Genomic DNA, 14550 nt, shown 5'->3' with positions numbered 1-14550 from the left:
TTGAACATAGAGGATATAAGACTTTGTTCATTGCTTCTCCCACACCCACGAAGAGGGGACATGCACAAAAGCTCTTCCCATGAGTTTGAGTTCTTGGGCAAGGGAATAAAAATCCCTGTCAAGAAGAAATAGACATTACTATGCTGCTTGGGGAGGGGAATATTTCTCAGCTTAAACAGGGGATCCTCAAGCTGTTTGGATTGGGGTAGGCCTAAAGGACATATAGGGCTTGCTTATTACAGCAACTTCTTTTTGGAACCTAAGACTGTCACTTGTGTGTGTGTGTGTGTGTGTGTGTGTGTGTGTGTGTGTGTGTGTGTGTGTGTGTACACATGTTCGTCTAGTTACCTGCTTTATCCTTGTAAATAACTCTTGTTTCCTTTTTTTGGTTAATAAATCTTTAGTTAGTTTATTATTGAACTGACTAGAAGTGCAGTCCTTGGTGCGTGATCTGAGGTGCACTTGGCCTGGAGTAAGTGACTGGCCCTCTGGGGGAATAATCTGAATGTTCTTGTAACTTGTGGTGTAAAGGACCATCCATCACAAAGGCAGACTTGCCTGGATGGCAAGATGGACAGGAGTGCCCAAGGGGACTGTCTGTGATGCCATGTTAAGGCTGTTATAGTGCTAGAGGAGTTCACACTTGATACTTGATTGGTGAAGCTAATTATAGAAAACATAACCAATTGGAGGTTTGTGCCTTGGGTTGTAACAGTCTGCCTGAGGGTGGCAGCTAATGTTCATGAGCAAGGCTAAGATTAAGTCATGGAGGTCATGGAATTCGTGACTTCCAGAGACCTCCATGACATTTTCCACTTCAGCCACTGCAGCTCCCAGCTGATGGGGGTAGGGGGTAGCGGGGGGAAGGGCCTTGCAGCTCCCAGCTGCCGCAGGTGGAGGAGGGACCCTGCAGCTCCCAGTCGCTGTGGGCAATGGGGGGGGGAATCTGGAGCCGCAGCATCGGTGAGTGCTGGACCCTCTCCATCTCGCCATTTTGTCACAGTTATTTTTAGTAAAAGTCAGGGACAGGTCATGGCTTCTGTGAATATTTGTTTATTGACTGTGACCTGTCTCTGACTTTTACTAAAAATAACCATGACAAAATATTAGCCTTATTCACTGGTACTTCACAGGTGTCGGGCAGCCCTCTGGCTCCTGGACCAAAGAGATAAGTCAAAAAATGTTCCTGCTGTATATACTGCTATATCACTGTGGTAGTGAGGTTATACTGATGTTGTTGGACCTTCAAAGGGATTTTCTTCTCACCATCAACCAAGTAAGTCTCACTGTATGTTTGGTTGGCTGCCAATCTGTAAGTCAGAATTAGCCCAGACAGTGACTTCTGTATGGTTTTGGGGTGACCTACTTGCCCAAATGGCACTTGCTCTCCTGGTGGCCACTATGGAGGGTACCCTGTTTTCTCTGTAAGGTACAATGAGGAATCAAAGACTCCTAATAGGGGATTGGTTTCATTAGTTCTGTTTCAATCCTCACCTATATGCAGATGTTGTTACTCATGGGTTGGAACCAATGAGAGGCCTGAGGCATGACAGAGGTAACATAAGAGTTCTGAAGATCTGTGAGCCTGAAACCACTCTTATCAATGTGGAGTTGAAACTTCCTCTAAGATAGCCCAGGGCATTGTGTTGGACTCCATATAAAAGGTCTTAATAATCTTTTATAATAAGATGGAGACATGATGACAGGTAGCTTACTCAAAATGTACAAAAAATCTAGGTAAGATATATAGTTTAACTGTGTTAATGTAATACCCTCCCCCCCCCCCGCCCCGAGAGACAGTGCCTCCCACCAACTAGTATCCTCCACTAGCTGTAGAAGGGTGGGTTCTAAATTCATTTTTACAAGATTTTCTAGATTCCTTGGTGTATTTATCCCCAAGTATTTAAATACCTCTGCTTACGAAATGGCCACTGGGAGAAAAGCCTGCTAGAAGGCAGCTGAGTAATCCCAAGCAGTTCTGACTTTTCCCAATTAATTCTATAGCCACAAAAGTTAGCCAAAATCCTGGATTAATGCTAGAAGGGAGGGGGGATTGCGGTTTCAGGATTAGTTATAAATAAAAAGTTATCGTTGACATATAGCAGAGATTGGCAACCTTTGGCCAGTGGCCCGCTAGGGTAAGCACCCTGGCAGGCCAGGCCGGTTAGTTTACCTGCCATGTTTGCAGATTCAGCTGATCGCGGCTCCCACTGACCACAGTTCACTGCTCCAGGCCATTGGGGGAAGCAGCGGCCAGCACATCCCTCAGCCCATGCCGCTTCCCAGAGCCTCCATTGGCCTGGAGTGGCAAATCGCAGCCAGTGGGAGCTGCGATCGGCTGAACCTGTGGATGTGACAGGTAAACAAACCAGCCCGGCCCACCAGGGTGCTTACCCTGGCGAGCTGCATGCCAAAGGTTGCTGATCTCTGATCTAAGCCATGCCGGTCTTTAATAAATCCCACCTGGTTTCATTATATGATGCTGGGCACAAATCCCTCCAGACTGGCTGTCAAAATTTTGGCCAGTATATTCACATCACCATTAATGAAGGAAATTGGTCTATAGTCTGAGAATAACATGAGCTGCTGCCCTACCTTGGGAATAACTGAAATCTAGGCTTCTGGCCAGATTGGAGGGGATCGGGGGGAACCACCTTCTTACAGAGATGTGTTGAACAAGGTAGTCAGTTTACCTGCAAAGGATCTGGAAAAAATGTTTACAAAAAACAGGCAAGCTGTCTGGGCCAGGAGCCTTACCCAATTTCATGGATTTCAGGGCCTTAATAAGCATGCAAGTTGATAGTTCTGCTACTGGCCCACAATGAGTTGGAATATTGGTATTTTACCAAGGAAAATTTCCAGGATCTTGTGTGAAGGGGCAGAAGTTTTGTCTTACCAGAAAATGTACAAACTCAGCTTGAACTACATACGGCTTATTGAGTTTGTACCTATTTTTGGCAGAGTGCCTAGCTATCCTGGAGAAGGATGTTTAGTGTGTTTTCAGTCCAGCTCTGACTTTCCTTTCAAGGAGCACTATGCTTTCCTTTTTCTTTCCCCCCTTTTTCTGTTAGCTGCAGCAAAGCTAATAATTCTGCCTCTCAGGCAGGCTTTTTAAGTTTCTTAAAGAAGCTTGTCAGAGGGAGTTGATGGCTCACAGGTACCCAGGAAGAGGTCAATTTCCTTCTTTATAAGCATTTCAAAATCAGAGCCAAAAACCAGTGAGGTATTAAACCTCTGTCTATTTTTGTTTCTTGCCAACTGTGTCAGGAGTAAATTGTAGGATTGTCAAGGTTCCTTCCCCACTCTGAACTTTAGGGTACAGATGTGGGGGACCTGCATGAGAAGCTCTAAGCTTAACTACCAGCTTAGATCTGGTCTTGCTGCCACCATTCAGATTTCTTAGTGTCTGGAACACTCTCTTTCCCCCCAAAACCTTCCCCTCCCTGGGTAGCCTTGAGAGACTTCACCAATTTCCTGGTGAACATAGATCCAAACCCCTTGGATCTTAAAACAAGGAGAAATTAACCATCCCTGCTCCTTTCTCCCACCAACTCCTGGTGGATCCAGATCCAACCCCCTTGGATCTAAAAACAAGGAAAAAATCAATCAAGTATTAAGAAAAAGGCTTTTAATTAAAGAAAAGAAAGGTAAAAGAAAATCCTCTGGGAGAGATTAGCATAACTACTCTCACAGGCAACAGATTCAAAACACAGAGGATGTTCCCCTGGGCAAAACCTAGTTACACAGAATTACCCAAATACCCAATTTGATTCTTCCTCTAATTGCACAAGACAGGTTACAAAGAAATAAACATAAACCTATTTATTCCTTTCTAAAACTTACTACTCTGATAAGAGGCTGGTTCCTTGATCTTTTTCACTCTGGCTGAAACTGAAACTGACTAAACAAAGGAAACTTCCTTCTTTCCTTTTGAAACATCTTGTTCCCCTATTGGTTCATCTGGTCAGGTGTCAGCTAGGCTAGGTGAACTTCTTAACCCTTTACAGGTAAAAGAGGCATTAACCCTTAACTATCTGTTTACGACAAGGATAATGGGGCAAAGTCAGAGATCACCATTGTACCAATTGAGGAATTGGATATGGCTGGAGCTAGCTGCCTTGAAATTAAGAAAAAATTCATTCATGAATATGTATAATGGACAGGGGAGAAAAATAAGTAATCTCTTTCCATTGGGTGCATGATCCTACACATAATATTCAGGGCTGACTCTAGATTTTTTGCTGCCCCCCAGCAAAAAAAATGTTCGTCATCCCCCCTCCCTCTCCCCTTTTTTTTTTGGCTTTTACACATGTTTACACTTTGCAATGTTTTTGTTTTGGTTTCGTTTTTGTTTTGGCTCACCCAGTTTGGGGTCTGGAGCGATTCCACTCACCCCTCAACCCAAGCAAACAGGAGCCCCTCTTGTTCTCTTTCTGTCTGCCTTCCAGCTTTGCTCTGGGCTGGGAGGCAGGGGGTGGGCGTACTCTGGAAGTGAGGGGAGAAGTGATTTACCTCAGTTTGGCTGGGATTCTGGACCCGGCTGTGCCTGGGGAGGAGGGCAAGACCCTGGCCCAGGACAGCCTGGCTCCCCCACAGGCTGGTCTCGCAGAGCAGCAGCCAGGGGTGGGTCTCTGGACCCGCCACAGGGGGTAGTGGCAGAAGCCCCCTTTATAGGCAGTGGGCGGTGACGGTGGCAGGGCACAGTGCAGGGCCATGGAGGATGCAGCTACTGACCCGCTGGGTGGCGAGTCCTACTATTACTACGGGGAAGCGAACGAGAGCAGGCGAGGCATGCACTGTGAGTGGCCGGTGGACTGGGAGGTGTCCTTCTCACTGCTGCCTGTGCTCCACATGCTGGTCTTCATGCTGGGGCTGTTGGGCAATGGGCTGGTGATCTTCACCATGTGGCGGGGCTGGCGAGCCAAGCACTACTCCGCAGACACCTACATTGGCAACCTGGCGCTGGCCGACCTGGCCTTCTTGGTGACCCTGCCACTGTGGCCCGCCCACACGGCACTATACTTCCACTGGCTTTTCGGCTCAGCGCTGTGCAAGCTCAGCAGCTACCTGGTTCTGCTCACCTCTGTCTTCTGCCTGGGCTGCCTCAGCTTCGAGCACTACCTAGCCATCATGCGCTCGCTGCCACATTCCTGGCAAGTGTACCCTCATGCCTCTGTGCTGCTCTTGCTGGCCATGTTCTGGCTACTGGCCAGCCTACTGGCCCTGCCCACCCTGCTGCTGCATGACACGCAACCTAGCCCTGCTGACAACTGGAATCTGCCCCCGGAAATGTGCTGCCCCAAGCACGTGCTTGCTTTGCTGGTGCCTAAGCCAGTCCTGATAATCTTACATCTTTAATCATGGATTTTGGTGCTCATCTGGACCAAGTTGGCTTGCAATTAGTTGGGGAGGATCTATCTATTATCCTTTATGATGAGGATGTGTGTATCTTTGTGCATTCAACTAGGGAATGCCCCAGGGCCCATTGACTGGTCCATAAACTCCTTCCTCTCTCCCCTCCTTCTTTTTCCTTGCCATCATACTTTCCTTCCCTACCTTGTCAGCATCATCCCCCTATTGGTTGTAAAGTACTGATTGGGTTGATTTTAGAGTTTAATGAAATGATTTTGCATATGAATCATAGCACTTTGCAGTATATTACCAATGAATAAAAAACACTATAAATTTATAATTATCTTTTTGTATTGTGATGTTTTCACTGAAAAGCAAAAAATAAAAACTCTTTAATTAAAAACCCCATTATTAGCCTGATCCTGTTCTTAATAACATGGTGCATTCCCTATCGATGCCAGTGAAAAGTGAAATGCACAATTTTATTTTTGTTTTTGCAAAACACAACTATGATTAAAAAAATTGTTATTCAACATGAGATTAAGGTGTAATCAGTCTCTGCCCTTTCAAGATTGCAAGCGAGAATAGAAATTTGAAGAGACACCTCTCTACAGTGAAAAGAAAACCCTACAAAACAGTAGGAAAGACTTTGTTTCCACCTTTCCCTTGCCTGCTATTTCTCAATACTGTCAACCCTGAGAAGTCTTAATAACTGTATGAGCTTGAGCCAGCCAAGAAGCAAGGTCTTTAGAGCCAATAAATTCCATCCTGAGAAGTGAGGCTCCTGATCTTCCAAGGTTTGAGTCTAAATATAATCAATTGATGTTATTTAATTACCATAAAGCAACTGCCCTGTTGTATCTAGAAATAGATCTATATTTGCCATTATTTTACAGTGTGGTAATTAAATACCAGTTGCTTATTTAAAAATATTTACAGAGGAAAAGTCACAGAGATGGATCTCTTCTTTGTGCTCAGTAAATATGTCTACAAAAACCAACTGGCATTTAATCAGCTTGCGTATGGGTTTGCTGCTGAAAAAAAGCTGTTCAGAAGAACTGCTTAAAGTCTGACACTGAAGTAGTTCCTCAAATAAAGACAAATCAGCTGCAGATCAGCAACAATCTCTTGCTTTATTACTGCCTGTTTTTATAGTTCACACAGGCTACTGCCTTCATATACTTTAAGTTAGACTATTAACCATATGTGTATACATAATAGAACAAGGTGCACTAATTTAACCCTAAATCAATCTTTAGATACAGTAAGCATCCAAAGAGTTCTATAATATTACTAGCCTATAACCATAAAGGAAGAACAAACTGCTGTCGCTCACAAACCTTGGTGATACCTAATATGATTTAATAAGGTATTTATGCTAATTAGGGTCTGACAAAGTCTAATAATAATAATAATGCAAAAAATAAATAATCAGTCCCTCAAAGATTCCACCTGTTGTGACTTCAGCAGCCAGGAATTCCAAGAATGAAATGATTTCTTCATTTCTACAGTATGCTTAAGACTCAACCCATACTGGAAAATTAGAAAGAACTGCTCCTTCAGAAGAGTGTCTGATGTGCCAGTTGTCATGCTGCTGAAAATGGGAGATATGTGTCTGTTACCTAGTTGTTACATTTACGAATGTTTAACAACTATTTGATACTTCATGGCTGTGCAATAACTGTCTTCTTAAGCCTAAATCAAATGCACATTTCAGAGACTTAGGGGTGAGGGAACACATACTCCATTGTTTTCCATTAAGTTTGTCCAGTCAATTCATCATATACATTGCTGAAAATATACATCTTAAAGAATGAACAAAGCTGCTGGTGGTGGTACGGGGTGGGTAGCACATCCTACTTCCTTGCTCAGCACAGACTAGAAGCTCTGAAGAGGTAACAGCAGTGTGGAGCCTGGGCAGGAATGTAGGATGATTTACTTGCCTCCCTGAGTATGGTTTAAACTATCCCAGCCATGAATGCAAAAATGGCTACATAGATTTTAAGGCCAGAAGGGAACTTTCTGATCATCTTGTCTGACCTCCTGCATCACACAGGTCAGAGATTCTCACCTAGTAACTCCTGCACCATAACTTCTGCTTCAGCTATAGCATCTCTTTTAAAAAGACAGATGACCTTGATTTAAAGACCTCAAGTGACAGCAAATCCACCACAGCCTTTGGTATTTTTTCAACAATTTATTATCCCCATGGTTAAAACTGGAAATAAAGGCACAGATGTTTAATTTAATATCTAGTTTCAATGTCCAGTGACTGGATCTGTTATGCTTTATTCTGCTAGATTACAGCATCTTGTATGATCAGTTTAGATACCTAATGTCTTTTGAAATCATTGGGAGTTAAGAGCATAAATACCTTTGAAGATCTGGGCCTAAAAGACTGATCAAGTAATCCCTTACCTTTCTTCTCTGATGATCTTACTCTTCCCTTTGATATTGTATCCATGACTCAGAAGAATTGCTCTGAAGAACTTAAATTTTTACCTTTGCCAAATAGCCAGGTTTTTAAAAGAATGTTCCTGGAAAGGAAATCCTCCAGGCTACTTGCAAATACTCTTATCTCCACTTTAGAGATCAAGAAGCTGAGCCCAGAGAAATCAAATGGCTTGTTGAAGTTCATCCAGTAAAACCTTGTCTACACTGGCACTTTATAGCACTGCAACTTTCTCGCTCCGGGGTGTGAAAAAACACCTCCTGAGTGCTACAAGTTTCAGCGCTGTAAAGTGCCAGTGTAGACAGTGTTCTGATTGCTAATGAACACACCACAAGCTGCCTGGCAGAGCTCGTTTAGTAAAAAAAATCAGAAAGGAAACCTGTTGTAGTATCCCCAGGCAAAGTGAGAAATTGGCACTTGAGTTGGGTGTGTAAGGAGTGGAGGTTACTTATTTTTTTTCTTCAGAAAATCAGTCATTGTGCAAGAAAGAGATATTTGTGTAACTGTGATACAGCTTAAAACAGACATGGACCAGAAAGGAAACTTCAGGCTCAAACATTCCTGGATGCTGGAAAACATCTACTTCTGGATCTAAACTTTGCATTTGTGGACCACCTCTACTTAAAACCCAAGGTGGGCAAATTGGTTTGGAAAAATAGAAATCTTCTTTTCCTGCCCAATCCCACTTGCCCGATATTCGGGGCTGGTGCAACCATTTAGGCAAACTAGGCGACTGCCTAGGGTGCCTAGTAGTTGGGGGCACCTAAAAGTCCCCTCAGGTGAGGAGATGGAGTGGAGGTGAGCTGGGGGGGGGGCACGCAGGGAGGGCTCCCCGCAGTAATGGGGAGGGGCACACAGGGAAACAGTTCCCCGCCCCAGCTCACCTCCACTCTGCCTCCTCCGCTGAGCACACAGCCCAGCTCTAAGTCTCCTCCAATCAGCGCTGCAAGCCTGGGCTGGGAAGAGAATTAGAGCAGTGCCAGCGTGCTCAGTGGAGGAGGCGGAGCTGAGGTGAGCTGGGGTGAGCTACCCAGGCAGGGTTAGCTGCTGTGGCAGGGTTGGGGGGAGAGGGGGGAAGTCTCCCTGGGCAGGGTTAGGTGCCGTGGCGGGGGCGGGGAGAGGGGGGAAGTCTCCCCGGGCAGGGTTAGCTGCCATGGTGGGGGGAGTAGGAGAGGGGGGAAGTCTCCCTGGGCAGGGTTAGCTGCCGTGGCGGGGGGAGTGGGAGAGGGAGTGGGAGAGGGGGGAAGTCTCCCTGGGCAGGGTTAGCTGCCGTGGTGGTGGAGGGGAGTCTCCCCAGGTGAGGTTAGCTGCCGTGGGGGGGGGGAGTCTCCCCGGGCAGGGTTAGTTACTGTGAAGGGATGGGGGGGAGAGGGTTTAGCTATCGCGGTGGGGTGGGGTAGTTACTCTGAGGGAGCTCCCCAGGTCAGGGGCTGAGTTAGCTGCCGGGGGGGCGGGGTTAGCTGGGTGGGGGGTGCAAGGTGGAAATTTCACCTAGGGCACAAAACTTCCTTGCACCGGGCCTGCCACTATTCCTCCAGACCTATTGCCCATTACGGCAGCTGACCAAACCGTTGTGAAGATTCTGAAATGTTCAATTCAACTCCTCCCCCTCCAATGTCCATAATTTTTTCACCTCTGCCTGCCACAGCACTTGTGAAATCCAGCCAGAAGCAAAAGTGCCAAAAACCACGAGAAAGACCATTCTTGTGGCGTTTTCTGCATTGAAAGAATAAAGAGCTTGTGGTGAAGCCACTGCAAGGGGATTTGGGAGATATGAAATCAGTTCCTGGTTTGGCCACAGAATTTGAGAGAGATCTGACAGGGGATAAGATTTTCTAACAGGAGATAAGATTTTCTTACCTCACAGGGGTGCTGTGAGGATACATCCATCAATGCTGAGGTGCTCAGACACCATGCCTTTGGGGGCCATGTTAGATTCACTGTATGACTGGAAGCAACTAATGCAGGAAATTTCTTGAAGGAGCCTGTTGGAAATGCAAAATTTCTAGCTCAGTTTTACAGACTCGAGTGTTTCATTCTTCTTCATTTCTTCTTTGTTCTCAATTACGAAGAGAAGGAAAATAAAAATACTTTTTAGATCCAAACGTAAACGAAGTGTTTGGAACACAGAGTAAAAATAGGTTGTTGAAGAAAATCCTGATTTTGATATAGGCAGAGTTCAGGAGATTTCATTTGAGGAAAACTATCATGGTCATGGACCTTGCTATTGTTACTCCTTTTGTCCCAAATGGTTAGCCAATATTTGGGGTCTTGCCAGGTTCTTTCCCTTAGCAGAAATTAATTTTATGAGTCTCATATTTCTTTGTTGCAATCCTGTTTATTTACAAAGAATGTACACAAAGTCCTGTTTCCCTGAACACAGTATGACTCAAACAGCAGGAGACCATTTCTTTGCTCTCAGTTCTAAGCATCTTTCCAGTCAACACTCTTCCCCAAAGCGCTCTCAGTTTTTAGTTAGCCAGAAAAACACTTGTAGCATGTTCCTATCTCTGGTACTTCCCTGCTGCTTTCTCTGTCTGCTTCTGTAATGTTTCTGCTACTGCTGCTGCTTCTTCTGTCACCTACACACACACACACACACCTGGTCTACACTAGCAAATTAGATCACCTCAGCGATGTTACTCAGGGATGTGAAAAATCCACACCCCCAAGCAGCGTAGTTAAGTCAACTTAAGTCTTCATGTAGACAATGGGAAGTCAGTGGAAGACTTTTCCCATCAGTCTAGCTACTGCTTCAGGGAGAGATGGATTAACTGTGCCAACAGGAGAACCCCTCCTGTCGGTGTAGTTAGCATCTACACTTAGGGTGACCAGACAGAAAGTGTGAAAAATTGAGACGGGGGTAGGGACTAATAGGCTCCTGTATAAGAAAAAGTCCCAAATATAAGGACTGTCCCTATAAAATCGGGACACCTGGTCACCCTATGTAAACTTGAAGTGCTAACAGCAGTGCAGCTGAAGTTGTACCACTGTAGTGTTTCAAGTGTAGACAAGCCACCCATGAGAGCGCGTGTGCGCACGTGTACACACACACACACACACACACACACACACACACACACAGAGTTCCCTCAACCAATATCTCCCTTCATGTATTTGCATTCAGCCCCCATTCAAATCCCTCCACCTACATAGCTCAGATTTCTGACCAGCCTTATATGTGACCTGTGTTTTGGGTGGTGGCTTCAATTGATTCAGCTATCTATTCCACATTTGACTTGTTTTTTAGATTTCTCCTGAATGAAGGGTGGCTGCTATGCCCACCAGCTTCAGTGAGTTTTTGGCCAATTCCCAGCATAATACTATGGATAAGCCTCTTTTGCAACAGCCTGAATATACTCCTGTGTTCTGCTGGCTTCATTTCAGCTTTAATACAGTGTTCACACTTCTCTTTGAGTACAATGACCATATCAGTTCAGTTATTGCCTGGCATAGTAAGGGGATCAGACACGCTCCCTGGCTCCCGTATACAACCTTTTAGCTGTCATGTTGTAATATATTAGAATAAACTCTTACAACAATTAAGATTCAGACATTGGAATTAAAAAACACTGGCATTACACACACAATGTGAAATTACAGACATGTCTACCTGAGTAACTACATGTACATGTGTTACCTAGTTTATGGAGTCCAGGAAAAGATACAAGGGAAAGAAAATCATTTCATGACCAAAAAAAATAAAATAAAAAAATCCTGGAGTAATTCTTTGCCTCTGTGTAACCCCTGATGGCTTTCCCTCAGCCATGGGTCAACTTTCCTTTATTTATTTTGTTACTTAAAGCTGTAATGAAATCAGGAGAAACCCTTCTGTCTCCTTTGCAGTCTAGCTTCCCTTGTATCATGCAGATGTTTGTGGAGAAAGGGATAATGATTTAAAAGCTCTAATTCTGTTATGGCCTGAAGCCTCTCTGTGATCTAAGCTGATTGTAATATGATTTGGGAAAGATTTTCTTACTTAGACAGGGTCAATTTATCTTGGGGAGCGGGAGTGGTAGGAAGCATTGGCCTCATTGTTTAGCACTTAGAGTAGAGACCTGTTAATGCAGTGCTCCTCACTATGTCATAAATCTGTGGTACAACTATTTATCTTATTCATTCCTGCCTTCTTTATATTTATCATGAACTGGACTGGCAAGATCCTTTACAATGTGCCGTATATAAAAGGACACTCCCATGTCTGGAGACTGAAACTGAGATTGCACCAGACTGGGTAGGATTATGGGGAAGATATGGCCCTGATTTATCAAGCACCCTAACATTGATGCTGTGGGGAGCAGCACTAAACCAAGAACATTTAGCAGTTACATGGTAACATGGTGCACTTCTCTGTCAGGGGATAGCAGAACCACACAGCACCATGTCCCTATACAACTAAATGATGAGATGCTTATGTTGTTTCATAGATTCCAGGCCAGAAGGACCATTGTGATCTAGTCTGACATCCTGTGCTACACAAGCCATAGCACTTCTACTCCTAGGGGAATTTGGCACCAAAAATTAAAAATCCTATGCACAATATTTTAAAACTCTGTGTATGTTATTCTGTCAACAGAACACTATATAATCATGCCCAGTTTCAAATTTTGGTAATTTCAAAATACCTGTCAGCAACTATGTCTGTAACAATACAGACAAAAAGATTCCCCCAGGAATGGAGAGTTACAGAAAGCTCTATGACATCCCAGTTCCTGTTTCTCTGCCCCCTCTCCCTTGGAGCCCAGCTGCAGCATGTCGCTTCTCCCCCTCTGCACAGCCCAGACAGCCACAGCTCCTCCCCCTTCCCCCCACCCCAGAGATCCAGAGGGAGAAAGCCTGATGTGGGTCCTGGGCTTGCATGGAGTTTTCCGCATGCTGACTCCTTCCTTAATGTCATTCTAGGAACTGTAGCTGCCTGGAACCCTTCAGCTCCCTTCCCCTCCCCCCAGCAGTGTCTATTTGCAATCTAGGGAACTTGACTGTGCTGGGTCCAGTGGCCCCTAGTGGAGGCCAGCAGCTCTGCAGCCCATTTCTGGTAGGCGAGAAAGGAAATTCTGCACAGAACATTAATTGTGCACAAATTCTGCACTGTGCCATGGGGTAGAAGTCTCCTAGGAGTAAACTTCCACAAAATACTTCCTAGAAAATATCTTTTAGAAAACATCCAGTCTTGATTTAAAAATTGCCTTCAAAGCAGAATCTACCCTGAATTGTTCCAATGGTCAATTACTTCACTGTTAAAAAAATTACACGTTTCCAGTTAGAATATATTTTGCTTCAACTTCCAGCCATTGGATTGTATTTCCTTTCCTCTGCTAAACTGAAGATCCCATTATTAAATATTTGTTCCCCAAGTAATCACCCTTTAACCTGATCTGTTAAGTTATAGATGGAACTTCGCAAGTCTATCACTATAAGGCATGTTTCCTGATTCCTTAATCATTCTTGTGGCTCTTCTCTGGACCCTTTTCAATTTGTCAACATCCTTCTTGAATTTTTTATTTCAGAAGAGATTGCACCATGCCAAAAACAAAGGTAAAATAACCTCTAGTCCTACCTGAGATTCCCATTTATGCGTCATAGGATTGCATTAGCCCTTTTGGCCGCAGTACACTTGGCCCTGGTCTACACTGCGAGTTTAGGTCAAATTTAGCAGCATTAGATCAATTTAACCCTGCACCCGTCCACGCAACGAACCATTTTTGTCAACTTAAAGGGCTCTTCAAACCTATTTCTGTGCTCCTCCTCAATGAGGCGATTAGCACTGAAATCGACCCTGCCAGGTCGAATTTAGGGTAGTATGGATGCAATTCAATGGTATTGGCCTGCGGAAGCTATCCCAGAGTGCTCCATTGTGACCATTCTGGACAGCACTCTCAACTCAGATGCACTGGCCAGGTAGACAGGAAAAGCCCCATGAACTTTTGAATGAGCTCCAGCACGGACCGAACAGGAGGCTCTGCATCTGATTGCTGTATGGGGAGACGAATCTGTGCTAGCCGAACTCTGTTCCAAAAGATGAAATGCCAGAATATTTGAAAAAATCTCCAAGGGTATGAAGGACAGAGGTTATAACAGAGACCCACAGCAGTGCCATGTGAAACTTAAGGAGCTCAGGCAAGCCTACCAAAGAACCAGAGAGGCAAACGGCCGCTCTGGGTCAGAGCCCCAGACATGCCAGTTCTATGATGAGCTGCATGCCATTCTAGGGGGTGCCCCTACAACTACCCCACCCCTGTGCTTCCCTCATTCCCCACCCCTCATGGGCTACATTGGCAGATATCCCATTTGTGTGACGAATTAATAAAGAATGCATGAATTTGAAACAACAATAACTTTATTGCCACTGCAAGTGGAGATCAAAGGGGGGACAGGAGGGCAATTGGCTTACAGGGAAGTACAGTGAACCAAGGGGGCGGGATTTCATCAAGGAGAAGCAAACAGAACTTTCACACCATAGCCTGGCCAGTCATGAAACTGGTTTTCAAAGCTTCTCTGATGCACAGCGCACCCTGCTGTGCTCTTCTAACCACCCTGGTGTCTGGCTGTGTGTAATCAGTGGCCAGGCAATTTACCTCAACCACCCCCACACCATAAATGTCTCACCCTTGCTCTCACAGATATTGTGGAACACACAGCAAGCAGTAATAACGATGGGAATATTGTTTTTTCTGAGGTCTAACCGAGTCAGTAAACTGCACCAGTGAGCTTTTAAACCTCCAAAGGCACATTCTACCACCATTATG

General features: G+C 44.8%; 2 protein-coding genes across 2 annotated transcripts in view; both read left to right on the top strand.

Moving 5' to 3' along the window:
• SIAH3 (siah E3 ubiquitin protein ligase family member 3) overlaps positions 1 to 14550 on the top strand; it is a 72465-nt gene that overhangs the window by 18670 nt on the left and 39245 nt on the right. The window lies entirely within an intron of this gene.
• Positions 4714 to 5358, top strand: LOC142046143 (apelin receptor B-like). The gene has a single exon (XM_075061890.1). It carries the CDS (start codon positions 4714 to 4716, stop codon positions 5356 to 5358), a length of 645 nt encoding a protein of 214 aa, XP_074917991.1.

The sequence above is a fragment of the Chelonoidis abingdonii genome, chromosome 1 (genome assembly GCF_003597395.2).
Source record: "Chelonoidis abingdonii isolate Lonesome George chromosome 1, CheloAbing_2.0, whole genome shotgun sequence".
Classification (NCBI taxonomy): Eukaryota; Metazoa; Chordata; order Testudines; family Testudinidae; genus Chelonoidis; species Chelonoidis abingdonii.
Note: the sequence above shows the minus strand (reverse complement) of the source record. Positions and strands in the feature narration are given on the sequence as shown.